The sequence below is a fragment of the Schistocerca nitens genome, chromosome 10 (genome assembly GCF_023898315.1).
Source record: "Schistocerca nitens isolate TAMUIC-IGC-003100 chromosome 10, iqSchNite1.1, whole genome shotgun sequence".
NCBI lineage: Eukaryota > Metazoa > Arthropoda > Insecta > Orthoptera > Acrididae > Schistocerca > Schistocerca nitens.
Window position 1 is genome coordinate 182,270,114 of NC_064623.1, and position 27,119 is coordinate 182,297,232.

General features: G+C 41.3%; 1 protein-coding gene across 15 annotated transcripts in view; it reads right to left on the reverse strand.

The window, feature by feature from the left end:
* LOC126210558 (pharyngeal muscle protein 2-like) overlaps positions 1 to 27,119 on the reverse strand; it is a 510,724-nt gene that overhangs the window by 467,649 nt on the left and 15,956 nt on the right. For all 15 annotated transcript variants that reach the window (XR_007540701.1, XR_007540700.1, XM_049939816.1 and 12 more), the window contains exons 3-4: positions 13,021 to 13,083; positions 3,016 to 3,072 (exon numbers count right to left, since the gene is read on the reverse strand). Coding sequence is in view for 13 of the 15 variants with exons in the window: in XM_049939816.1 (XP_049795773.1) it covers positions 3,016 to 3,072; positions 13,021 to 13,083 (120 nt within the window). In the remaining 2 variants the exon portion in view is untranslated. The remainder of the gene's footprint in view (positions 1 to 3,015; positions 3,073 to 13,020; positions 13,084 to 27,119) is intronic.

The following is a 27,119-nucleotide window of genomic DNA, read 5'->3' on the forward strand; positions in this document are numbered from 1 at the left end:
GTCATCTGAAGGCCCACCTGCGTGGTAAAACATTTGGTAGTGAGAAAGACATTATGGAAAGAACGTTGGGCCAGATGTGCCACAGCTGATGGAGGCTACATTGAGTAAGCTCTATGTATAGCTAAATGTTCCAAGTATGTTCACAAAAAATTTCTTTCTCCTCCTGCAAAAATAAAAAAAATTAAAGAGTACTGTGCAAAACTTTTTGAATGCCCTTTATATCTACTTCTAAGTTACTGTTGCTGGCACCATTGATGTTACCTTCCAACTGTTTAAGTCATGTAAAAATCTGCACTTCACCACATGATTTATTCTTTCAAAACATATTGGCCTTTGCCTCTGCGTGCAATGGAGTATAACAAACAACATCCAGTTGCTCACTTAGCAGATCAGAAGAGTTACACAACTTCCACAATATGGAAAAAAATGGCACCACAAAGTGGGCATATAAATACTGATTGGGGCAGGCTTACCAAACAGAATACATATTTGCAACAAACTTGGGAATAAAAAGACGTCCAGTACCAAGTTGAAATAAAACAGTGTCGAACAGCTAATAATTGTCAGTATCAATGATCTTTAACCAGTATGAATCCTTCACTCTGTTGTGCCACCTGTGCCATTTTGAAACCAGGATTCAAACCCAGAAACTCACCTTTCACAGACTGTGCGCTTCCTAAATGAGCTATCTGGGTACTGCTACTCTTCTGCCAGGACTTCTACCCTGCAGCTCACACTGTGCTGCAGAATGAAAGATTCATTGTGAAAAAGTGATCTGGGCTCTGGCTAAGCCATTTATCTGCAATATCGTTTCTTCCAGGGCTGGTACACCATCAAGGGATGCAGGTCATCATCTGTACAGTTTTGAAACGTACGAAAAAAGGTACTGGCAGATGTTGTGACAACAGGTTGAATATTGAGCCTGAATCATTTAACCACTGAAGGGCGGGTTCTGATTTAGGGTCCAAGGCCAGCACACAGTTTTAATTTGCTTCACTGTTTCAATGCTCTTGACATTCCTACACAAGTACAGTAGAATGTATCCTACCACCTGCAGGATGTAGATAACCAGAAAAGGAAGATGGAGATGCCACAGGTGCTGTGATACAATTAACTGTAAATTAGGGAGGCAACAAAACATGAGCACATTTCCACAGGCTAAGCTCAGATGTTGAGCCTGTGATAAATTCCACCATTTGGACTGCTTCATAAAGTTGCATAAATCTGTGGTAATTAGAAAGACGATGTAGTTCAATCCCCCCTCCCCTCCCCTGCCCCTTCAAGGGCAATTCATTCAATTTCACACAAGTGGCTTGGAGATTTAAGCAATTGGAACTGGTATATTGTTTTGAAAGATAGGAGTGCCCCAGTAAGTATGACAGGACCAGTAGTTTCCTATAAAGGATGTTAAAAAAAGTGTGCCATATTTTGAGAGGTGGTACTAGGGACCAAAATATGATAAAAAGTGCAAGCTTTAAAATGCTTACCTGCAGAGTTCTGAGCACTTGTTTATTACAAGAGATGTTTCACAGCAGCAAAATGAACAAGTACTCATAGCTCCAGGGGTATGCATTTTAAAGCTCTTGTTTACTGGACTTTATACCTTGTTTTGGTCCACACTACATTGTGACAAAAAATGGAATACTTTTATTTAAACAGTCTGCATACATAAATGATCTCACAGTTACAATGAACAGCATCTGAGGCTTTTTGCTGATGCTGTAGTGTAAGGGGAAGTGTTGCCAATGAGTGACTGCAGGAGGATACAGCGCTACTTGGACAGAATTTCTATTTGGTGTGATGAATGACAGGTTGCTCCAAATGTGGGAAAATGCAGCTTAATGAAGAAGGCAAGGAATAACAATCATGTAATATTTGAATATGGAGTTAGTGGTAGGCTGCTTACCACAGCCACATCATTTAAATATCTACATGCAAAGTTGCAAAGTGATGTGAAATGGAATGAGCACATAAGTTTGGTTGTAGGGAAGGCAGTTTGGGATACCTACCATGTTGGATTAAAGAGTAGTGGTACGGTGCTACACTGCCACTGAAGTAAGACATCAAAGTATTTCAGACGTGTGTTGCTAGGTTTGTTAATGGTAGGTTCTATCAACACATATTATGGAAATGTTCAGGAACACAAATTGGAATCCTCAGTGGAGAGATGACATTCTTTCCACAACATACTATTAGTGGCCGACTGCAGAATGGTGCTACTGTGCCCAACATACAATTTGCGTAAGGACTGCAAAGACAAGAGAAATCAGGACTCATAGGGTGCGTATAGGTAGTCATTTTTCTCTCGCTCCAGTTTTGGTTGGAACAGGAAATTTAATGACTAGCAGCAGTAAAAGCTACTCTTCACTGTGCAGTGTAGGATGGTTTGTGAATCTTGCATGCAGGCGCAGAATTTGTGTGTTTCTGATTCCTAGGTAGACGTCGATTTGAAACAGAGAAAAAGCAAAGCATTTTGTAAACAGTAACACATCACTTTTCATTTATCACATCATGAAGGAGAGCCTACAGGGATGTGGAATGATTCAAGCTACAGATTAACAAGCAGAACACAGCCACTGTAGGCTACTTCTGTATAGCACACAAACTACTGAATATGACTAGTACTGATCTACTTAGGAGGGTGTTATCATGAAGTTTTAATTACACCCTCTAAAAATAAAATTACTTAACTACTTCCTTCGTTTACAGGTACATGCTTGTAGTGCTGGTACACATTCAAACCTACTGTCATCCACAGCTATGGGAATTAAAACAGAATGACAAACCCCTTCTCCACTTCAACACATTTTGTTTTAGCTCATCTAGCTGGAACTGTGGTAGAAGATTTAGAATATGTACCATGATTGCAAACATACACCTGCAAAACAAATTAAAAAAAAATTATGTAACTATATTTTTTTTTCAAAATAATAAATATTACTTTATGATTACTCCTTGTACATTACTAATTATAGGAATTAAATCTAGACTACTATAAAACAAGGCATCACTTACATCTTCCTCCAGCTTTAGTGGGTCATGTGCGTCATTATCTTCAGGAGTTTCCAATATCTGCAAAAGTTAATGAGGATTATATTCATTTAGCTTCACCCATAACACATCATACACACGGACTTAGCAAACATCATGGGATAGTGGGACACAGATGGTATAGGTGTGTTCCATGCGCACCATACACCGCCTTTGCCAGATGCAGTTGAATAGAAGACCTTCTGAGAAGTGCCTGTGAAAGAGTAACATGCAATGTCATCAGGAGCTGACGCCATTCAAATGGAGTATGGTTGTCAAAGGCCATCGGATGGGAATTTCAATTTCCACAGTGGTGCACGAATTTGGCTTCACACACGTTATATTGTGTCAACAGTAAATCGTGAATGGTTGAACGAGAGTGTCACAGTTCACAACAGACAAACTACCAGTTGTCCAACCATTCTCAATGACTGACTGGCGATGTACTAGACAGATTGTCAATAGAAACAGGAGGGCAACAGTGCAACAAATCATGGTTCAATTCAACACAGGATGATGATTCTTCCAGTGGGCAATCCACAGGAACATGGGTTCCATGGGGTGTGGGAGCCAGCATCGCACACAAGTGCCACTGTTGACCGGATGTCATCAGGCACTACAGCTCGCATTTGTCGACAGTCACCAGGGATGGACTTCATAGACCCCACCTGCCAAAAATACATGCTCCAAGGTGATGATGTCTGCTATGGTTTGAGGTGCATTTTCCTGGTATGGAGTGGCCCCTCTAGTTTTTCCTGAACGAACTTTGAATGGCCCGTGAAATGTTGATCTGCTTGGCGACCATCTCCGCCCATTTCTGGCCTTCCAACACCCTGATAGTCCTACCACATTACCTGGGAATGGTTACACGAACATGCACAGCAATTCAAAGACTGAGATGGTGACCCCAGAGTCCAGATTTGAACTCGTATCTGGGATTTCAAGGAATACAGGTTGTGTGTTATGGATCCTGCACCCATGAACAGACCAGAATTGGCTGTCACTCTGCAAATGATTTGGTGTCGACTGCTTCCAGAACAGTACCAGGGACTTGTAGACTCACTTCCATGGCATGTCACTGCAGCCTGCAGGACCAGAAGTGGCCCCACGTGATATTAGGTGCATGTCCCATGACATTTGCTAAGTCAGTGTACATACATGCAGCAAATAATTTAAGTGCTTCTGCAAAAGAATAATTTCTAATCTTAGTATTTTTTCCAAAAATGGCAAAGTAAACGCAACTACAATGAACATATTTCCTATCAGTTTGGAGCTTATAGGAGCCGCTGGTGGCTTTCACAAGAATATCGGTTACAAGTTTTATCTCGAGCTCATGATGAATACCTGAAGTGTTGTGTTAAGACTACCAACTGTTGATACATAAGCATTCATGAACAGTGTCGTCAATGTGGGTTTGACACAAAGGAGTTGACACTTCAACTGCCCAGCCTGGATGTAGCTCATTGAGGTTCAACCATTTTTTGCTTTACCCATTAATAAAAATTTCTGTGGTTCATACAACTTCCACCATACTGTAAAATCATTCAAGAACACATTTTAGCTAGGTTCTTCACCTCTGGAATGGGGAGAAGGGGGGGGGGGATGATGACGATAATGATGATGATGATGATAGTAGTAACAATAATAATAGTAACTGAATGTTGTTCAATTAATGTAAAACCTCAAGCAGACACACTATCATTAAATGTAATCCAGAGCTTACAAACAGGACAATTTTTATCCATCAACTGCTTTCAGCTAATCCCAGTTATGCCAATCTACAGTCATGTAAATACAGAACTCCCCCCATAAACAGTTTCATTTCTACATCAACTCGTCTCTTTAATTATTGAAGGTTTCTTGAACTACAACTGCTTCAGAGAAATAAACCAAATTATTTTTTAATGGGATCAGTGGCACTATTAGCAACTACCTGTCACAGACATCAGCATAATCTCTAGTACCCCATCTACATTCCACAGCTTTTACAAGATTTCATCATAATGTAATTTCATTTTTGTTAACTATAAAATAACACCTTTGCATCAGTTAAGATTATCACAGCCCGATGGTTGTGACCGAGGAAGTCACCGAAAGCCCAAGTTATTACTGAAACCTGATTCAGCAAAGATACATTACCATCAGCAGCAGCAATTCAGCATCAAGTGCTGGAGAAAGGCCTGTTCTAAACTTTCCCTTACTTTATGCTCTTCATTCTATACACATTCATGTGACTCCCATATGCTTTCTAATGTCATCAAAAGACGCCCTTTCCTTATCTCTTGGAACACAACAAAGAACTTCCGTGGTCTGCCTCCTACCATCCATGCACCTGTCTCACTCATCACCATTTCATGCGTGTATTCTTTACCATCATAATTGTGTTTTCCACTCCAGTCTGCTATCTGATCAATTTGTTTTTTCTGAGTCTCTTCTAAGAATCCTCATCATGTATTTCTCAACTGCCCTCAAAGAGGCCTCAGTTTATGAATGGTTTTCACTTTGAAATCCACATCTCACTATCAGTCAAAATGTAGCACATACTGGAGATGAACTTTCCTTTTTACACACTTTGGAAACTTTGTTTTGGAAACATTGTTTAGTTTACCAAAAACACTAGATGTCATTATTACTCCATCCACTTCCTTTACTGTCCACCCAGCTGTCACCTTAAACTGCCCTAAATACAAAAACTCATCAACCAGTTTTATTGCTTCATTGTTCATTAGCAACAGTCTCTTATGACTGATTTCTAGGCCAGCTTCAATTTTTTTTATATTAAATTCTTCCATTGTTGATGAAATTATCTGCACTATAAGCAAATAAAACAATATTGTTTGAAAAATGAAGCGGTTCAGGTATGTTCCATTAATATATATTCTCTTTTCACTTGACCCATTTTGTGTATCTGAAAAACATTTTCTAGGACTGCTGTGAATGTTTTTTTGCCATGAAACAGTCAAAAGCTTCCTCAAAACCATGAATTCATACAATATGAGAATTCATTAAAACTGTTTCATTCTATGATTCCATTCATTGGTTACAAATGGAGAAGACATTCACTAATTTCATACAAGATGGGTGAATCATATTTTGACCACATGAAGGAACAAGTGGCTTCTGCAGTGGATATATGACATTTGGCATCAATATTACACATACAGTAGAGCATTGTAAACTGATTACTTTGGGGTTAAGAAACTAATCATCGTACATTAATACTTAGGGTTTTACTATCATTAGCATCTTTCATCTTATACTAAGAACTGAAACTCATAGCAACTGTTGAAAGTGATAAGTGGTGTCAATCCGTAATCTTGAAATCACACTGGCGATACAAGATGAGAGTGATGTGTGGAATTTCATCACTCAAGACACAGCTACTGTGGCAGTTGAATAATTCAAACTGTACTGTACTGGATAATACAGGGGCTCTCTAAAAAGTAGGTTCTGACACTGCCCAGTGTGCGGAGGAGTTGGGTGAGTGAGTGGTTTCAGCACAGCTGTGTCACCTGGGCAAGTAGGAGCCTAGTAGTTCTGTGGAAGAGTTACTGAACTGTTGTTTGCTCCGTAACTGTAAATAAAAATGATCGCCATAATAAAAATTCCTGCTGCCTGTTAATTCTATGCTGTAATCCATTTTCTTTGTGTGAAAAACATGAAAGATATAGACATTCGTAGTGAACTTTGTGCATATGGAGGTGAACACCATGAGTGATAGTGCTGAAAGAAAAGGTGCAGTTTGTTTCGGGAATGTCAGATGAATGTCCATTGTGAAAAAAAGGAATGGAAGATCATCTGTCGTTACAAATGAACTTGTTGCAAAAGTTAAGGACAGAAGCAGAGAAAATTTTTTGTTCACAATTACAAAATTATCAATCACTTTCCCTCTGGAATCATGGGCAGTGTTGTACAAACCTGCAACTGACAAGCTTGGTTAATGCAAGTTTTGTGCAAGCTAGGTCCCATAGCTTCCAAATGATCTCAAAACAAAGAGTTTTGGAACTGTAGTAATGTTTCTGATGTGGTATGATTCAGGAGGAGATGAATTCCTCAATTAAACTGTGACAAGGTATGACACATGAGTAGCATACATCAATGTGGAGACAAAAAAACCAATCAATGGAGTGGGGTTACATTAGCTGGCCAGGGAAGCCTTGAAAGTGCTGTCAAACATTTTCTACGCAACTGAAGACAAATGGAACTTAAGACAAATGCTTTTTTGGGATAGAAAGGAATTCTTGCAGTTTTTATGGAAAGAAGCACTACAGTAAACTCTGAAATTCACTGTGAAACCAAAAAAGAACTCAGTAGAGCCATCGAGAACGGAAGTTGCATTCTGGCACTGTTTTTGAACACAGTAATGCTACTCCACATGCTGCCTTATGCACACAAATCTTGCTTAACAGTTTCAACTGGGAATGGTTTGATCATCCTCCAAATAGCTCTGATTTACCATGAAATAATTCATACCCGATTCTGACAATGAAAAAATGGCTATTCTCCCATCGGTTTCAAGATAACTACGAGTTAAAGGAGTATGTTGAAGAAAGCCTTTTTCAAAGGTGGCAAAATTCTACAACTAGGGCATTGAAAAATTCATTCCTCGATTTGACAGCTACCTTAATGAAGAAGGTAGTTATGTAGAAAAATAGCTGACAGTTGTCGATTCAAGTTGTATATAATTAAAAAACATCTTAATGTACTGCTTTCTTTTTTACAACTTACTTTCTGTACAGCAGTCATGGACTAACAGAAATGAAATCTTAATTGAAATTCAATTTGTTCCATTGTCTCATATGATTTTTATGAAGGGGGTTTAATTGTGACTCCACCCATACTCTCTATAATGTATTCTTCATGCATTACATACAACCATCAATCACGACTTCATACTGTCTGAACTATTTATTTCAGACCTTGGGTCTTAATCGGAAATATTTAGTAAGCATTCTACAGTGTGTGTACAATTTTAACACTGAAATAATGTACAGAGTTCATGAGAAAACTTTATCTGTAAAGACAACAGTGGATGAAAATCTAAATAAGAGTGTGTTAAGAAATTTATTAACCCCAGTAAAAAAATCTTTTGCCACAGAGCTGACAGTTGAATTTACTGTGCCACACAGCAACGTGACAGCAACTGTATCAACCAAACATTTATGGTAGAGTTTACCAATAAGTGGTTATGTCTAGTTTTGGATGACAATATCCATTTAATTTCAAAGCTATCATTCTCAGTGTCAGTCACAAGTCCCCTCTTACATGACTGTAGTACCCAAATGTTTATTTGATGAGCACAGAAATTAATATTTCTCATATGACATCCAAGAACTCATGTAACAAAACAGTCAGTATTTTTTTGACTTCTGAAAAGCACTTGAGTCGTTACCATATCTACACTTATTATTGACATTACTCTAGGGAGTACCAAGCAAAACCTGTAGCTAAAGTGAGGACTAGTTCATAGGAAGGACACTGCACACTACATCGGACATCATGTCTTCAAAATACACAGAAGTAATTTCAGGTTTTCTCCATGGAAGTGTGTTAGAACTCCTGCTGGTCATGTTACAGGGCTATTACAAATGATTGAAGCAATTTCACAAATTCACTGTAGCTCCATTCATTGACATATGGTCACGACAAACTACAGATACGTAGAAAAACTCATAAAGTTTTGTTCGGCTGAAGCCACACTTCAGGTTTCTGCCGCCAGAGCGCTCGAGAGCGCAGTGAGACAAAATGGCGACAGGAGCCGAGAAAGCGTATGTCGTGCTTGAAATGCACTCACATCAGTCAGTCATAACAGTGCAACGACACTTCAGAACGAAGTTCAACAAAGATCCACCAACTGCTAACTCCATTCGGCAATGGTATGCGCAGTTTAAAGCTTCTGGATGCCTCTGTAAGGGGAAATCAACGGGTCGGCCTGCAGTGAGCGAAGAAACGGTTGAACGCGTGCAGGCAAGTTTCACGTGTAGCACGCGGAAGTCGACGAATAAAGCAAGCAGGGAGCTAAACGTACCACAGCCGACAGTTTGGAAAATCTTACAGAAAAGGCTAAAGCAGAAGCCTTACCGTTTACAATTGCTACAAGCCCTGACACCCAATGACAAAGTCAAATGCTTTGAATTTTCGGCGCGGTTGCAACAGCTCATGGAAGAGGATGCGTTCAGTGCGAAACTTGTTTTCAGTGATGAAGCAATATTTTTTTCTTAATGGTGAAGTGAACAGACACAATGTGCGAATCTGGGCGGTAGAGAATCCTCACGCATTCATGCAGCAAATTCGCAATTCACCAAAAGTTAACGTGTTTTGTGCAATCTCGCGGTTTAAAGTTTACGGCCCCTTTTTCTTCTGCGAAAAAAACGTTACAGGACACGTGTATCTGGACATGCTGGAAAATTGGCTCATGCGACAACTGGAGACCGACGGCGCCGACTTCATCTTTCAACAGGATGGTGCTACATCGCACTTCCATCATGATGTTCGGCATTTCTTAAACAGGAGATTGGAAAACCGATGGATCGGTCGTGGTGGACATCATGATCAGCAATTCATGTCATGGCCTCCACACTCTCCCGACTTAACCCCATGCGATTTCTTTCTGTGGGGTTATGTGAAAGATTCAGTGTTTAAACCTCCTCTACCAAGAAACGTGCCAGAACTGCGAGCTCGCATCAACGATGCTTTCGAACTCATTGATGGGGACATGCTGCGCCGAGTGTGGGAGGAACTTTATTATCGGCTCGATGGAACTTTATTATCGGCTCGATGTCTGCCGAATCACTAAAGGGGCACATATTGAACATTTGTGAATGCCTAAAAAAACTTTTTGAGTTTTTGTATGCGTGTGCAAAGCATTGTGAAAATATCTCAAATAATAAAGTTATTGTAGAGCTGTGAAATCGCTTCAATCATTTGTAATAACCCTGTATATATTAATGAACTTGCAGTCAGTATTGAAATTAGCCTCAAACTTTTGGCAGATAAAGCTGTCCTCTATAACGAGGTGCCATTTGAAAAAAGCTGCACTATTTTCAGTCAGAGCATAGTCAGTTTTCAAAATGGTGCAAAAATCAGCAACTTGATTTTAAAAAATGGTTCAAATGGCTCTGAGCACTATGGGAATTAACATCTGATGTCATCAGTCCCCTAGACTTAGAATTACTTAAACCTAACTAACCTAAGGACATCACACACATCCATGCCCAAGGCAGGATTTGAACCTGCGACTGTACCAGCTGTGCGGTTGTGGATTGAAGCGTCTAGAACCACTCGGCCACAACAGCTGGCGATTTGATTTAAGCATTCAGAAACATAAAACTGTGCACTTTACAAAACGAAAAAAATGTAGTTTGCTATGACAACAATATCAATGAGTCACAACTGGAATCAGTCAACTCGTACAAATACCTTGGAGTAACAGCTTTGAAACTGACTGGTCAAAGAGGCCGAGTCATAGGTGAAGCAGGTACCAGGCTGTAGTTCATTGATAAAACACTAGGAAACACTATGTGTTAACACAGAAAATTGTTTACGAAATACCCACACAAGAAGACTGCTTAAGCATGAGGAACCTGTACCAAACACAGCTATTACTGAATACATACGACGAAGAACAGCATGAACAGTCATAGACTTGTTCGAGCGATGGGAGAGCATCACAGAGATGCTGAAAAAACTGAACTAGCGCGCACTTGAAGATAGATGTCAATTGTTCTGTGAATGCCAGTTTCAAGAAGCAGCTTTAAATGAGGAAACTGGGAATATACTACAGCCCCACATGTACTGCTCCCATACAGATCATAAGAACAAGAATAGACTACTTACACCTCACACAGAGACATTTAACCAATCATTCTTCCTATGCTCCAGACAAGAATGAAATTAGACGAAGCCCTAATACGTGGCACATCAGGAAGTATCCTCTGCTAAGTACTTCACAGTCATTTGTAGAGTATAGATGCAGATGTAAATGTAGACATCCACCCACTCAGGTCTGTCTTGAAAACACAATTACAAGCCCATTATCATGCTGCAGCAGTTGGAACAGTTTCTTTGTGAGGAGTGATAGTCACAGCTGCAGCTGTATCTCATGCTGGTAAAAAAGTTATGTTCTATAGTGATGTCACCAACTATAATGGAGTGAGTGCAAGTTACTGTGTTATTTCTAAAATATATAAATTATCTAGCATGTGGATTGGTACTTGTTTATTGTTTAATTTATTTTAGGAACTATCAGACTGCAAGAGGGGGTGACACGCATACGAGAACAGATTATTATTACAGCAGGAAAGAGTATTTTACTGTAGCTAAGTTACTAGTGTCATTATAACAAATTGAACTTTCCAGGTATGGGGAAATGTCATAGACATTACGCTGAAAAGTATAGATTTCCATTACAAAGCACCAACCAGATGCAAACTCCCATCAGAAAAGGTGCATACTGTTACGACTCTAAGTGTATCCTTGCAAAAACTTGTGGACAAAGACGTTCATTTGACAATATGGCTAGGTGAAACATGTTAAACCAGGTAAGCTGCCAGAAAATGCTGGACAGATGACAGTCCAAGCACTACGGGTCATGCACTACGGGTCATCAGCTGACAGGAAGAGGAGCTAGATTAGTTATGGTCTATGCAGGCCCTTCAAATGGTTTTGTTCCTGATGCACTTCTAGTTTTGTGGTCCAAAAAGCAGGGAGTTACCACAAAGACATGGACCACACAATTTCCTGAGTGGTTCAGGAGCCTTTTAAAACAGTTTCCTGTCTCTACTGTAATGGACAATGCTCCATATCTTTCCCAACCACAAATGATTGCAAAGAAGTTATGGTGCAGAAATTAGAAATGGAAAATATTACTGTGGATATGTGTACAACGAAACTTCTTTTATATTCACTTTTTAAAGAAAATAATCCTCTGATGCCTACGTATGTAGGAGACAAAATTACCGAGGAGCAGCATCATAATGCAATATGGCTGGCACCACATCACTGCCATTTCAACTACAGAGTGCTTTGATGTAAATACATACATAAGGAACAATAACAAGTCCTTTACAATAACAGCAGTGGAAAGGCTGTTGTACGACGCTCCTGTGACTGTGGATGCAGCCTCATGGAGGAAAAAGGTCGAGAACATTGGAAAACTTGAGCAGCACAGACAATCATCAGTGACCATGAACAGCTAATGACTTGGCTTGGTTATGACAATGGTGAAGAGGGTTTTAGCACTGATTCAGACAACGGTGACGATGGGGAGCTGGTTCGAACTGCACCATAAATTCCTGAGTGACAATCTACGAATATTGGTTATTTATTGAATCACTGTCATTATAAAATGTAGGGCAAGAAGTTACAATCTCTGTATTACTTATTTTGTAAACTATGTATGATATTGTTTTCAAGATATCAATCATCATCACATTCTTATTTTTGTACTTCTTTGATCCATTATCAAAAGTGTGAGCTTTGTTATGCTAATATCTATATTATTTTGTGTTTGTTTATTTGCTGTTAATGTGACAGCAATTCAAAAACAAATTCTTATATAAACTGTTGCTCAACAGCTTACAGTTACAAGATGGAACTAAACCACACTGGCTGCTATGTGTATCGAGGCTACTGTTGCAACATCACTGTTTCAATACACTATAGCCAGCCTAACTTGACATAATGTGTACTGTGCAATGTTTCACTAGTGCAGGTATGGAAGTGTTTCGAGTGGCTCAACAATATGTTAGGTAGATGTCCCATTCTCATATAGTCCACCTATAAGCTGTGTGTGCAAACTATTGCTGCCTTACAATTGATGAAATATGATACCTTACACTATGTCTTTTCTTTTACAGCCTCATACACTTACAATCAATGAATGTGTAATCTCTCTTTTAGCACTGGCACAAAGTAAAAACACCATTATTTAATTAAAAACTGCATGAAAAATGTTAGCTCACACAGGCAGTAATAACTGGTAATACTTACAACATTTTCTTCTTTAATGTAGATCTGTTCAATTTCTGGTGGCTGGTAAGGGTCAGTTGATATCTGCAGGTAAGAAAACACAATTAGTCTACATAGATTCACACAGCTGGGAAAAATTAAATTTATGAATTATAAATTTATGTAGTTAAAATTATCTTATTTTGTCAGTTGAGACTGTCCACATCATCATTTAATGTATTATCCTACCACAAGGATTGATACTCACATGACTACTTTTTTATTAATGCCAATATCTTACCTCAATGCCTGATACTTCAAAGCATTTATCAGCTCTATCTTGGGTATGTATGCCTTATTTTAACACTAAAAAAACTGTGGCTGTCATTTTTACAGATGGTCTCCTTCAGTACACTTATTGCTTGTAAATAGTTTATTCTACAATCCATTTTTGTATGACTTTTAATAAATATTTGTGAAGTACACATCTGCAAAGAATTAAGCATTTACAATCTTTCTGAAAAGTGGCATAATGTACCACCATCCACCATTCTGACAGGTAGGGGCGTGTGAACAACAGCTTTCAGAGTTTTCTGCAAATATAGTTGTTTGCCTTTCTTGATTAGTTTAGAGTATTCTGCAAACCTTTTATCAATGAGGAAGGAAGCTTTAGGGCACAAGTGGAACAGCTGGTGTTGACCACAATTCAGTTGCTTCATAATAGCATTTCGAAGATTTAGTTTGATGTAACATTTAAAAAAAAAAAAAAAAAATTATTATTTCAATGTCAGATGTTGAATCTGAAGATCCTTGACACATTTGTGAAATCTATGAATTATGTGAAGATGACACTGTAAACACTACTGATGACGTGTACTACATCCCTCACAACAATGGAATCAGCAGCTCTTCAGACAGCAACACTGCACCTACTGGACAGGAACAGGCCAAAGACAGGCAATTCAATGTTGCTTTACCTATAGCAGTTAAGTCTGTATAGCCTTTACAGCAGCAGCAGCAGCACCACCACCACCACATTTCAACGCACATTTCGGAAAGCATTATAGGACTTTGCCAAGTTCATTTCACTATATAATAATTGGAAGTTAATTGTCTGTGTTGTAACTGAGTTATTGTGCTATACGTTTTCAAGTATGCCACACAACAGTGTGTCCATGCCCCTTCCTAACAGCATTACAGGCATTCATTGATGAGGGAAAGGAAAAACTCATGTGAAACACAAATTAATCCATTTGAAGTGGTGAAACAGCTAGCGAAGGAACAACATGGACTGCGACACGACAACTACGCAAGCTTTCCTGGATGATGGTCATCGCAGATCATCTTGAAAGCACCACTGAGACCAACAGGCCATCGAAGAAGTCCATTAGAAAAGGTATATATTCTAGTACATGGATGTTACTGATACAGGACAGCATGTGTCAAAACATGAAGTGTACATAAAATAGAGCATGTCAATAAATGCGTGATGATGACTGGATCATTGGCCTTGATGCATTAGAAGCCAAAGATACCATTGAAGCTGCTATGATCGAATTCATTTTTCCGGAGCACAATGAGCAGAAATAAATTCATTGAAGTATTGCAGTTTATGTGATTTGACAAAAGGGACATACATTCCTAAAGGTGAAGGACAGATCGCTTTGTACCTGCAATCCCTTTGTAGGAACCTTCTAGTGCCAATTACTTGCAGTGTTTCATTTCAAGTGAAAATATCACTGTGGATGAGCAACTGTTTCCGTACAAGGCTAGATGGCCTTCCAGTCAGTGTATGAGCAATAAACCAGACAAATTTGGAATAAAGTTTTGGCTTGCAGCTGATAAAAACTCTCGTTACCTGGTGATTGGGTTTCTTTACCTAGACAAAGATGAGCAGTGCCCCCACAGGTGTTTCTCTTGCAGAGCATGTTCTGATACACCTTATATGATACATTGTCTCCATAGGAAGAAATATTATACATGACAAATTTTTCACAGCCAAATGCCTTGTAGAAAGTTTGAAATGTAATAGTACAAGTATTATAGGCACAGTGAAGAAATCTAGAAAGGAAATTCCTCAACCAGCAGAATCTGATGCAGCACCTTTGTGCACAACTACAATGATCAGCCAGAAAGCTATAACCACTGACCTAGTATTGATATAAACCCATCCAGGCAACAGCAGTGTTATCTGGGAGGCATGACTGCTAGTCAGACACACACATGGTGCATGTTCTCTAAGTGTGTAGAATGGGGAACGCGCACGATCAATCCGAGTTTGAATGAGGGCAGACTGTGATGGCCTGGAGGCACAACATGAGCACTTTGGAAACTGCATGATTTGTCATGTGTTCAAGGAGTGCTATGGTCGTCTCCAACATGTGGTGAATCCAAGGTGAAACTACATCCAGACATCATAGGGTTTGATGGCCATCCCTCATTACTGATGTTGGACATCGTATGCTGTGCAGACTGGTAAAACAGGACACGTGGCAATCTGTGGTGGAACTAACATCAGACTTTCATGCTGGCCAAAGTATAAGTGCGTGTGAACACATAGTATACTAAACACTCCCAACGACAGGCCCTCACAGCTAACAGGCCATTCGTGTGGCAATATTAACACCACAACATTGGCAACTATGACTGAAATGGGCACGTGGCCATCAGCATTGGATGTCGGAACAGTGGGGCAGCATATATGGTCTGACGAATCCCGATACCTTCTTCATACCGATGGGAGGACGCAGATCTGTCGTCTTCCAGGGGAACAGCTCCTTCCAACCTATACTGCAGGACAGAGACAAGCTGATGGTGGCTACATTACACTCAAGGGAACATTCCTGTCAGCATCTGGGGGCCCAGTGGAGCTCATACAAAGCACCATGAAGGTCAATGAGTATCGTACACAGGTTGTAGACCACATACATCCCTTCATGGCAGTGGCATTTTTCAACAAGACAATGTCAGATCCATGAGTAAAGCCAAGCCTGAAGCACATTGTTAATAACAAAATGGGCAACCATTAATAACAAAAGAGCTGATAGTAAGCATGATGCAAGGAGCTGCAGATCAGGAAGTAGGCGGCCGATGCCAGGCTGATGGCCAGCTGCACTTGATAATGAGCTACAATCTACAAACACACAAAGAGGGCTTTATAAACATTGGAATTAAATTTACTAGGCAAACAGCACTTCTGATTAGAGAGGGAGAGGGAGAGGGGGAGAGAGGGAGAGAGGGAGAGAGGGAGAGAGGGAGAGAGAGAGAGAGAGAGAGAGAGCGCCTTCTGGTGGGGACAGCACTATGTCACGAGATGCTAACAAAGGACTTAGGACACAGTGCGTGACATTTTAAAGAGAGGCATCTCACCCCTCCATCCAGCCTCTGAAGAGCCAGTGAAAAATAGTGCACATTTAAAGCCAATAAGGAGGCAAGTAGCCTTCGACATTAAGTGATGGTAATAGCTGGTGGGGTCAAAGGGGAAATGTGAACAAAACTCGGGAGCAGGATGCTCCAGAGGAGATTGTGACAGAGAGTGCTACAGAAAAGTTTGAAGATAGACTGACATGAGGTGCTCCTGGCAGGCAGCTGGGAAAGTCATAGCTCATTGCAGGATTAGCAACAGGAGCTGATGGGCATACAGGCAGTAGCCGTGGGACTCTTAGTTTAGAATGTTAAACATTTTTGGAGAGTTACTTCAGTTATCTCCCGGCCTTTTACCTTTCACACCAGAATTTGTAGCATCTTAGCTAGGTCAACAGTCTCCCTCTCATTACAATCAAACTGTTAAGACTTTTGTTAGGAACTGTGTCGCTCAATCCCAGGCAAAACCCATGTTTGGAATGTGGTGATAAAGCACTTTGTCACAAGGCCAGGAGTGTGATGGAGTAGTTCGATAAACACAGTCATTAGTTCCAATTTATGTGCTGACTGAACCTAGAACCTAGATCTGAACCCAATCGAACACATCTGCGATGTGATAGAACATGGCATCAGAGTTCATCACACCACATCCTGGAATTTAAAGGACATAGGTGACGTGTGTGTGTGTGTGTGTGTGTGTGTGTGTGTGTGTGTGTGTGTGTGTGTGTGTCACCACCTCCCTCCAGCGACCCACCAAGGCCTCATTGCTTCCATGCCACAATGTGTCACTGCTATTATCCGTGTCAAAGGCAGACATATCAGCTATTAGGTCATAATGTTCTGGCACCTCAGTATGTACATCATAATTCAGGTGACATGAGTCTAACATGCTACTGGGGGAAAAACAATAAAAATGTGCTTGTTTTGAGTTCAATGCATAACAAAGTTACTATCAAGTATGGATGTCACAGGTGGCCCATGCATATTTTATTCAATACATTGGATTAGGCAGCTATTAAAGCATAGGCATTCTATAAGGAAGTAGCAGGCAAAAAAGTAAGCAGACATCAGTTTACACGCAAGCTGGTAGATAAGTAAAACAGTACTACAACATAGCAATGTTCACAATATTATGAACAAAGTGCAGCAAGTGTGCTTGTGGAGAATTTTTGGGCAATACTGAAAACACACAGAGCAGATTATTATACAGGGTGAGTCACGGGAATAGGTTCGTGCTTTGAAGGATGATAGTATTAGTGATTCTGAACAAAAAGCCTTGTATGGACATGTGTCCTATTCCAAATGGTTTCTGAGATAGAACACATTAAATGTACAATGTTATTTGGTCTATTTTCTGTATTATTCAGACACTGTTAATATTTATTGCATACCACAGTAGTGAAGAGGAAGCTGGGATGAACAATTTGATACAGGACACTCCTGGTCTATCAAGTCGGGAAACTACATCAAACTGGCCTATAAAACTACCCACATTACAGTGCATGTGCATTGCATGAGATTTTCAACATTCTCATGCAAACTATTATCCTAGCAAAAAAATGAATAGGGCCATTTTGTAGGGAAATTAATGTAGTTTAATTTTGTACTGCAACACATTTTCACTGGAGCATGCAGTTTCTGAGTTAGTCAAGAGAGAGGTAGGTAAATGATGGTAATTATGTGTTCTATCTCGGAAACCATTTGAAATAGGGCAATGTCCACATGAAGCTTTTTTGTTCAGAATTACTAATACTATCAACCCTCAAAGCATTTACCTTATCTCCTGACTCACCCTGTATACTGTGCTATTCAAAATTTTATATTATAACACATTTTCCTAAAAAAAAGTTATCCATTTCACATTTTGTTATATATTTGGATTAATTCTTAGATACGAAATGTTCATTGCACCATGTAATTTTTCAGAAAAAAAATGAAACTATATCCTGGTAAACTGTATAAATAGTATCAAACAAATTGGTAGACATCCAAATTTGCTTACTATTTTAAAAAGGCAAGTAAAACTGCACCCATCAAAATGACGGGTTAGTCATCCTAGACAGACCACAATCGCCAGCCTTTCTAGTGTTAAACTGTGCTCATACATTTTCTGAAAACTGCACAACCACAACCACAATCCCCCCCCCCCACACACACACACACTGCATCATGTGCCACAATGAAAACTACAGAGCTGTTTACACACTTTAGTCTAAATTGATGTACTATATAAGAATCGGTCATCAATTTAACACATTGTTGTACGCATGCTTTCTTACATAATGAAAATATGGGATGGAATAACAATGCCAAAACGATTTAGAATTGTTACTACCTCATGACATAAAGCAGGCATGGAGCAGTAGACAGGCAGATTAGAGTGGAGAGTTGAATAATATAAAAACACACACACACACGTACGGGAAAGGAGGGGGATATATATCGCCAGACATAGTGGCCCAACAGTTCTGGGAATCAGAACGGACATCACATACATCCATGCCCGAGGCAGGATTTGAACCTCCGACCATAGCGGTCGTGCGGTTCCAGACTGAAGCGCCTAGAACCGCTCTGCCACACCGGCTGGCTCTGTGTATGTGTGTGTGTGTGTGTGTGTGTGTGTGTGTTTTCTTCAGTTGATTAAGGACTTTATCCATGACTTATGCCTTCACTGACCAGATCAATCGACCTTGGCTTCCCATTCTTATTCAAGTGTATGCCCTGCTTCACTAAACCCCATCTGTTTATAGCCCTAACTGGTGAGAGCTGGATTAGACATTACAAGTATGAAATAGCTGTGTAGTAACATTAATTTCTGCTAGATTAATCAAATATTTATGCACATGGAAACTTTAACAAATACTAAACTAACTGACATTGCACATATCTAACATATATGAGATATGTTAAATGAAACTTTAAATCTGCAGTTATACATAAATTGAAATGAAACTGACGAACAAATCACAGCCATGCAGTGACTGAAACCCAGATCTATTGTTTATTAGTGTCATTCTGTCACTAACTGAGCCATTGTTTTGTTTTGTTTTGTTTTGTTTTAGGGTGAAAAAAAAACAACTGGGGTCATATAGGCACAAATCAAAACTACAGAACACGAAGACAGAGAGGAATTAAAAAATGACTAAGTCAATCCCAATCGACATAAGAGAAGACAGCTAAAAACAGTGATGTGGAGAAAGCACTACAAAAGACACCACGCAGAAACGGAGGTCCAGATCTAAAAATTAAATGGCCTTTGCCATATTGCTATGACGGATAAAAAGTAAAATGCTGTCAACAGCTCATGCATCATTTGCTGAAACAGCTGATAATTTAAGACGGCAAATCCAAGCGGGAACATAAACGGTTAAAAAATGGGCACTCCGTCAGGAAGTGGTGGACAGTTAAAACTTGGGTGCAAAGTGTACAAAGTGGTGGGGGAGAGCCACTTATCAAATGGCGATGGCTAAAAAGGCAGTGCCCAATACACAACCTAGTTAAAATGACCTCCTTCCGGTGGGAGGGCCAAGAGGAGGTCATCCGTGCTGCTGGGAGAGGATTGATGATCCAGAGCTTATTCCCTTGAAGGGAGGACCAATGGTGAAGAGAAAGTGACACCATCTCCTGACAGGCGGCAACACAGAGATCATTGGAGGGAATATAGGAACTAGTGGGATGTGGTACAAGGACTGCAGCCTTGGCAGCAGTGTCAGTGGCCTTATTTCCTGGCAGACCAACATGACCAGGAATACGCATAAACAACAGAGTGGCTGAACCAAGAGTGAGCAAGTGACAGTTTTCCTGGATCCGTTGCACTAAGGGATGGGCGGTGTACAGCACACACAGACTTTGAAGGGTGCTGAGAGAGTCTCAGCTGAGGACACAATTAAAAAGTCTGTGTCACCAGCAGTACTCCGTGGCCTGATACAGGCCGAAGACCTCGGCTGTAAACACTGATCAGTGTGTCGGAAGCCGATATCGAAAAACATTGGTGCCAATGACAAAGGCACGCCCAATGAAACCGTCAGTCCGAGAGCCATCAGTATACACAAAGGTACTATTGCGAAGTTCCATGAAAAGGTCGTGAAACTGAAGGTGATAGAGCGAGGCTGGAGTAGTGGCCTTAGGAAGCAAATGAAGGCCAAGGTTAATAAGGACCACTTCACGAAGCCGGGAGGATCCTGCTCCATGTGGTCCACAGAAGCATCGGCTTGCTGGGGCTGTCAGTCTGTGGAGTCCAGCACAGAAAAACAGTTGGTGGTGCGTGCTGGCGACATGGAGGCTAGCTGGGCTAAGGTATCATGTGGCAACACTGTTGAAGAGGATCTTTGAGTCGGCGAAGGAAAAGACCATTTGCCTTTGTTGGACTTCTTCAATCCTTTCTGGTTAGCAGAGGAGGACTCAGATGCTGGTTGGCTGGAGGGATGTAAGAAGTCTTTACAGTAGCACTACTCCTGTCCTTTCCGGCCTACCAGTTGTGTAGCTGGTTGCATTGCCCCTTGAGGCGAGAGTTTGATGGATTGTTGCACAGCTGGACAAGGGGATGGCAATGCTACCTTGACACTGGGCAATTCCACAACCTCAGAGCTGAATTTGTGGTTGTATGTCTGCGTGGCCATGTCCTTCATGGAGCGAGGGGGTAGCAAGAACAGAACTGTAAGTGCCAGGAGGGAGAAAGCACGGTTTGCGAATAGCCCATAACTTGCGAGCGACCGGGTAAGCCACTTTTTCTTTTACCTGAATCTCCTGGACAGCTTGCTCATCAAGATACATGGGACAAACCCAAGAGGCGCCGGCATGGCCGTCATTGCAGTTGATACAGTGGGGAGGAGATGGACAATCACCCTCGGGCGCATCCCTACCACATGTTACGCATTTGTCTGGGTGTCGACAAGATGTTCTACTATAGTTGAAATGATAACATTGGTAATAGTGCATTGGGTTTCGGAATGTACAGTCGGACTGTAATAATTTCAGAGCCTGTTTTGATCTTGGACAGAAGGACCACCCTATCAATGGTGGGAAAAAGAGTTTGTGTAGGCACTAAGGCGGAATCACACCCTGATCAGAGAGGTACGACTGGATTTCAGCCTCGCTCAGACCGTCAAGCAGTCTAGTGTAAATAACACCACAGGAAGAATTAAGAGTTCTACAGGCCTCAACATGAACAGGATAGCCATGGAGACACGAGGTGGCATGCAGTTGTTCATGAGAATCAGAAATAGTCTCCAACAGCAAAGTGCCATTCCTTAAACGAGAAAAGGATTTCACACAGCCAGCAATTGCATCAACACGTTTCCGAATAGTAAACGAATTTACCACTGCGAAGTACTGACCAGCACCAGTACATGAAACCATGAAGAACTGTGGAGCTGCTGGAAGGATCTTTGAATTGTTAGCCTCATTCCATTTATGTTTTGTAAATGTTGGTTGCGAAGATGATGGCTCATTGCCAGAAAATCCCCCAGGATCACCAGAACCTCCGACAGTGCGCTCCTTCCAACTGGGGGCCCTCTTCAAGGGGGTGCACCCACCTTAGGTGATTGTTCACATCTCAGGTCACACCTCCCAAACACCCGACAAGAGGGATGAATCGGCAATTTGGGAAGGTAGCAGCTCAGGCAATCACCCCTCCCTGGGCCTGGCCTATACCAGGAGGCACGTTTGAACCCCACCTATCAACATGGAGCTGGGACTTATGCATTATCCAGCCACATGTTATGTATCAGACATACACTATGTGATCAAAAGTATCTGGACACCTGGCTGAAAATGACTTACAAGTTCCTGGCGCCCTCCATCCGCGATGCTGGATTTCAATATGGTGTTGGCCCACCCCTAGCCTTGATGACAGCTTCCACTCTCGCAGGCACACGTTCGATCAAGTGGTGGAAGGTTTCTTGAAGAATGGCACCCCATTCTTCATGGAGTGCTGCACTGAGGGGAGGTATCTATGTCAGTTGGTGAGGCCTGGCATGAAGTCTGCGTTCCAAAACATCTCAAACGTGTTTTATAGGATTCAGGTGAGGACTCTGTGCAGGCCAATTCATTACAGGGATGTTATTGTCATGTAACCACTCCGTCACAGGCCATGCATTATGAACAGGTGCTCGATTGTGTTGCAAGATGCAATCGCCATCCCTGAATTGCTCTTCAGCAGTGGGAAGCAAGAAGGTGCTTAAAACATCAGTGTAGGACTCTGCTGTGATAATTCTATGCAAAACAACAAGGGCTGCAAACCCCCTCCATGAAAAACATGACCACACCATAACACCACTGCCTCCGAATTTTACTGTTGGCACTACATACGCTGGCAGATGACATTCACCAGGCATTCACCATACCCACACCCTGCCATCAGATCACTACATTATGTATCGTGATTCGTCATTCCACACAATGTTTTTCCACTGTTCAATCATCCAATGTTTATGGTCCTTACACCAAGCGAGGTGTTGTTTGGCATTTACCGGTGTGATGAGTGGCTTGTGAGTAGCTGTTCGACCATGAAATCCAAGTTTTCACACCTCCCGCCTAACTGTCATAGTACTTGCAGAGCATCCTGATGCAGTTTGGAATTCCTGGGTAGCTGTCTGCCTATTACACATTATGACCCTCTTCAACTGTCGGCAGTCTCTGTCAGTCAACAGACGAGGTCGGCCTGTACACTTTTGTACTGTACGTTTCAACTTCATTATCACATCACATCAGAAACAGTGGACCTAGGGATGTTTAGGAGTGTGGAAATCTCGCACACAGATGTATGACACAAGTGACACCAAATCACCTGACCACGTTTGAAGTCCGTGAGTTCCGCGGAGTGCCACATTCTGCTCTCTCACTATGTCTAATGACTATTGAGGTCGCTGAAATGGAGTACCTGGCAGTAAGTGGCAGCACAGTACACCTAACATGAAAAACATGTTTTGGGGGTTTTCGGATACTTTTGATCACATAGTGTATGGGCACAGGGAGGAAGAGGAAAGAGGAAAGAGAGGAACCTCAAACACCGAAGCGGAGGAAGGATAGGAGAAGGTGAACGATGAAAGAAAGAAGGAATTAAGAACAGTGGTGAGACTATTCTCATGTCAGTGACGGACAATGCGGAACATTCCCAGTAACACCCCTGACATGTTCCCTAAGGGAGGGAAAAAAGAATAGCTAGAAGATAGACACGCAGAACGGAAGGGAAAAGATGCTGTTAAGGCTGGGGCCCCGTGGTAGCCAAGCATGAACCCGACAAAGTGTGGCGAGCCCCCTGGGGCCCTAACTGAGCCATTAAATTACAGGACATGGTCTACATGCTCTGCTACAGTTTTTCTTAAGACTACATTTTGAATTGTAATTTATGTAATTATTTATATTAATGTAACTATTTCATTAGGACGCAGGAGAGAGATCAGAAATACATAACTTATAATTTTTACTTTGGTTGGAGCATTAATCGTGGTAAATTTTTTTGAATGATGTGGCTGCCATTTGACTGCAATAATTTTTATTTTATGGTTTTAGATCCACATTTTTTCAAGTACAGAAACTTATTTATACATCAAAAGACATCAGGCTGGTACGAAATACGAATCCTTGATAAAAAAACATATCTGGTTGCCTAGGCCAGATCTGTCAGTAGTAAAAGTGAGAACATCTCTAAAACACCTAAATATATGGCAGATTTCCATTTCTGGACCCTACAGAACAGTTGTTATATGAAACTGCAAACCAATGAACAGGCATGTGCCACATCATGTTTACTGGTTAGCACTTTCATATAACAGCTGTGCTATAGAGTCCAGACATGGAAATTTGCAATATAGTTAGGTGTAATCAAACAGTGGAAAATCCAGGCTAGAATAATGACAACATCATGAAAATGATAGTTGCTACTCAACATACAGTAGAGATGCTGAGTCATAGATAGGCCCCTTATAAGTCTGTTGAGCTTTAGGCCAAAAAGGCCTTCACTGGAATTAGACACACACACACACACACACACACACACACACACACACACAAAAACACCACTACCACCACAGTCTCTGGTTGCCACGAAAGCTTACTTGTTGACAGACTTTTCATTCTGCCTATCTGCAACTCAGCATCTCTGCTATATGGTGAGTAGCAACTATCCCTTTCATAATACTACCATATGTTCTGTCCTCATCAATGAAGGCTATCAGTGCTGGTGCACCGAAACAGTTCGCAACTGGCGCCATGAGGGGGACTTTGAAGTTTGCCTTCAATCACTAGCATTGTCATTATTTCATCCTGGATTTTCCATTATTTGATTATGCCTAAATATATTGCAGATTTTGTGGTGGTCATGCCTATGTAAAGGACTGAACATGGGAAATGACACGTCACCACCCGGCTGTTATGTAAACACTGTTCAGCCTTTTACATAGGCATGACTACCACCAAATTATCAGTTAGGATGATGGGCATAGGCAGAGGGTGTCAACTGGCAGCACACAACATCCTGTTGCAGAGCATGCTCTACAACACGACAATCTGGACTTTGCACACGCACCATCTGAATTCTTCCCCCAGACACCAGTTTTTGAGAACTCTACAGGTGCGAACTTGTGCTACAACATGACCTTGGTTCTTGCCACCCACCTGGCATTCATTTGTGTTAATTTCTTCCGTCTCAGCATTTCTTCAAAGTAACAACACCTTTCTTGACTCCGCTTTAGTTTTCTACATCTTCATTTTCTTACCTGTCTATTTTTTGTCATCCCCCTCCCACCTCTGTTACATGCAATGCACTTAGCTTTCTACTCTTATTAACTTGTACACAACATTTTAGCAGTAACCTCTAACTTGCATATTACCCCGTCTTACACCTTTAAGCTCCCACAGCTTCAAATCTGTCCAGTACAGTCCTCAACAACCAATCTGTTCTCCTCATCCCATCTGGTAAGTCTCCCCTGGCCCACAGTTGTGGGTGACTTTTCTGAAATCTATCCCTTTTCCTAGACCTCTTCAGTCCTTTTCCTTCACCCCTCTTCCTTCTCCTTTAACCCTCCTGCCTGAAGAAGAAGCCACTGGCTACCTAAGCTTGCCTAATTATAACATTCTTTAATTTGTGTGTTCTGCCGCTGCTTGGTGGGTAGATTTTTTATTTAGCTACTTACATAATATTGTTAAAAACTTTATTATGTGTATAGTTAATGAATCTAGTACTCAATAGCAAAGTTTGTGCTGTTCTGAAACTTCCTGGTGGATTAAAACTACATGCCAGACTGGGACTCAAGACTAGAACCTTGCTTTTTGGCAAGCAAAACCAGTACTTACTGAGTTAGCCATGTACGACTAATGATCTGCTCACACTGATTATTTCCAAGTGTGCTACTGTGGCACGGTTATGCATGAGAACTTGGTATTAGCAGAACTGAAGTTGAGAAGGCAAGTCGTGAGTTGTATTTGCACAGTTAAACTGATTAGAACATTGCCCACAAAAAGTCTAGTTCCAGGTTCAAGTCCTAGCGCAGTATTCCTGTCAATAGTTGCAAATTAATCTTACAATGTTTCTGTGTGGCACTACATACCTGACACTCAGAAATTGGTTTTGATTTTGTTTTAGGGTGCAAAAACAAAACTATAGAACACGAAGACAAAGAGAGAAGATAAAAACGAATGCATGTCAATCCCCAACGAAAGAATAGAATACAGCTAAAAACAGGGAGAAAGATCTATAAAATATGCCATTGAGAAACGGAGGTCCAGAACTAAGACTTAAATGGCCTTCACCATACTGCTACAACAGATAAAAAGTCAAACGTGGTTGACAGCCCATGTGTCATTCGCTGAAACGGCTGGTAACTCAGATGATGAACACAAACAAGAATGTAAGTGATTAAAAAAAGGGCATTCTGTCAGGAAATGGTGGACCGGCAAACGTTGAGCGCAATGTTCACAAAGTGATGGGGGCCATGAAGGGAGAACCAGTGGCGATGCTAAAGTGACGCAATCTGCTGACAGACGGCAACACAGAGATCATCAAAGGGAATGTATGAACTAGAGGGCTGAGGTATGAGGACTGCAGCCTTGGTAGCACTGTCAGCAGCGATAGAGCAATGCTGGAATAGTGTCCTTAGGAAGTGAATGAAGGCAGAGATGAACACGGGCTGCCACACGAAGCCAAGGTGGTGAGCGGTTCACATCCACCGGGAAAACTGCAGCTAGCACGAAGTTAAGCAGCCGGAGCAAGAGCCAAAATAGAACTCCAGGAGGTAACAAAGAAGGACACACCCCATATTAGCGATCAAAGAAGTCATTGAAGGAGGTGGTACAGGATGGGTTGCCACACATGGCAGACAACATGATGCATATCTGCTGAGGAGAAAATCACAGCAGTAGTTCGCCAGCTTCTGCACACAGACTCTCAACCGGGCAAACGTAAAAGGCACCAGTGGCCAAACAGATGCCACAATGGTGGATAGTACTGACGTGGCGTAAGAAGAATGGATGTGCAGATGTGTAAACGAATCACCCATAGCTTATTTTCAAACGGACAAGGGAGCGGTGCAAGAGGAGGAGGGTGATTCGATTTGCTCCCCAGGAAGTACCACTGAGAACACACAGGACAATGAGGGACCGCATACAGTGGGCTGCCAGGTAAGACACATGGGAGGACTAAGGTAGCCTTCTATTGAGCAGGAGCCCCGGGAATTTCGTAGTGCCAATGAAAGGAAGAGTAAACATGGCCATAGTCTGGGATTTCTGCAGAAAACCATTCATGATATGGGTGGACAAAGTGAAGAGATCGTCAACTTCGT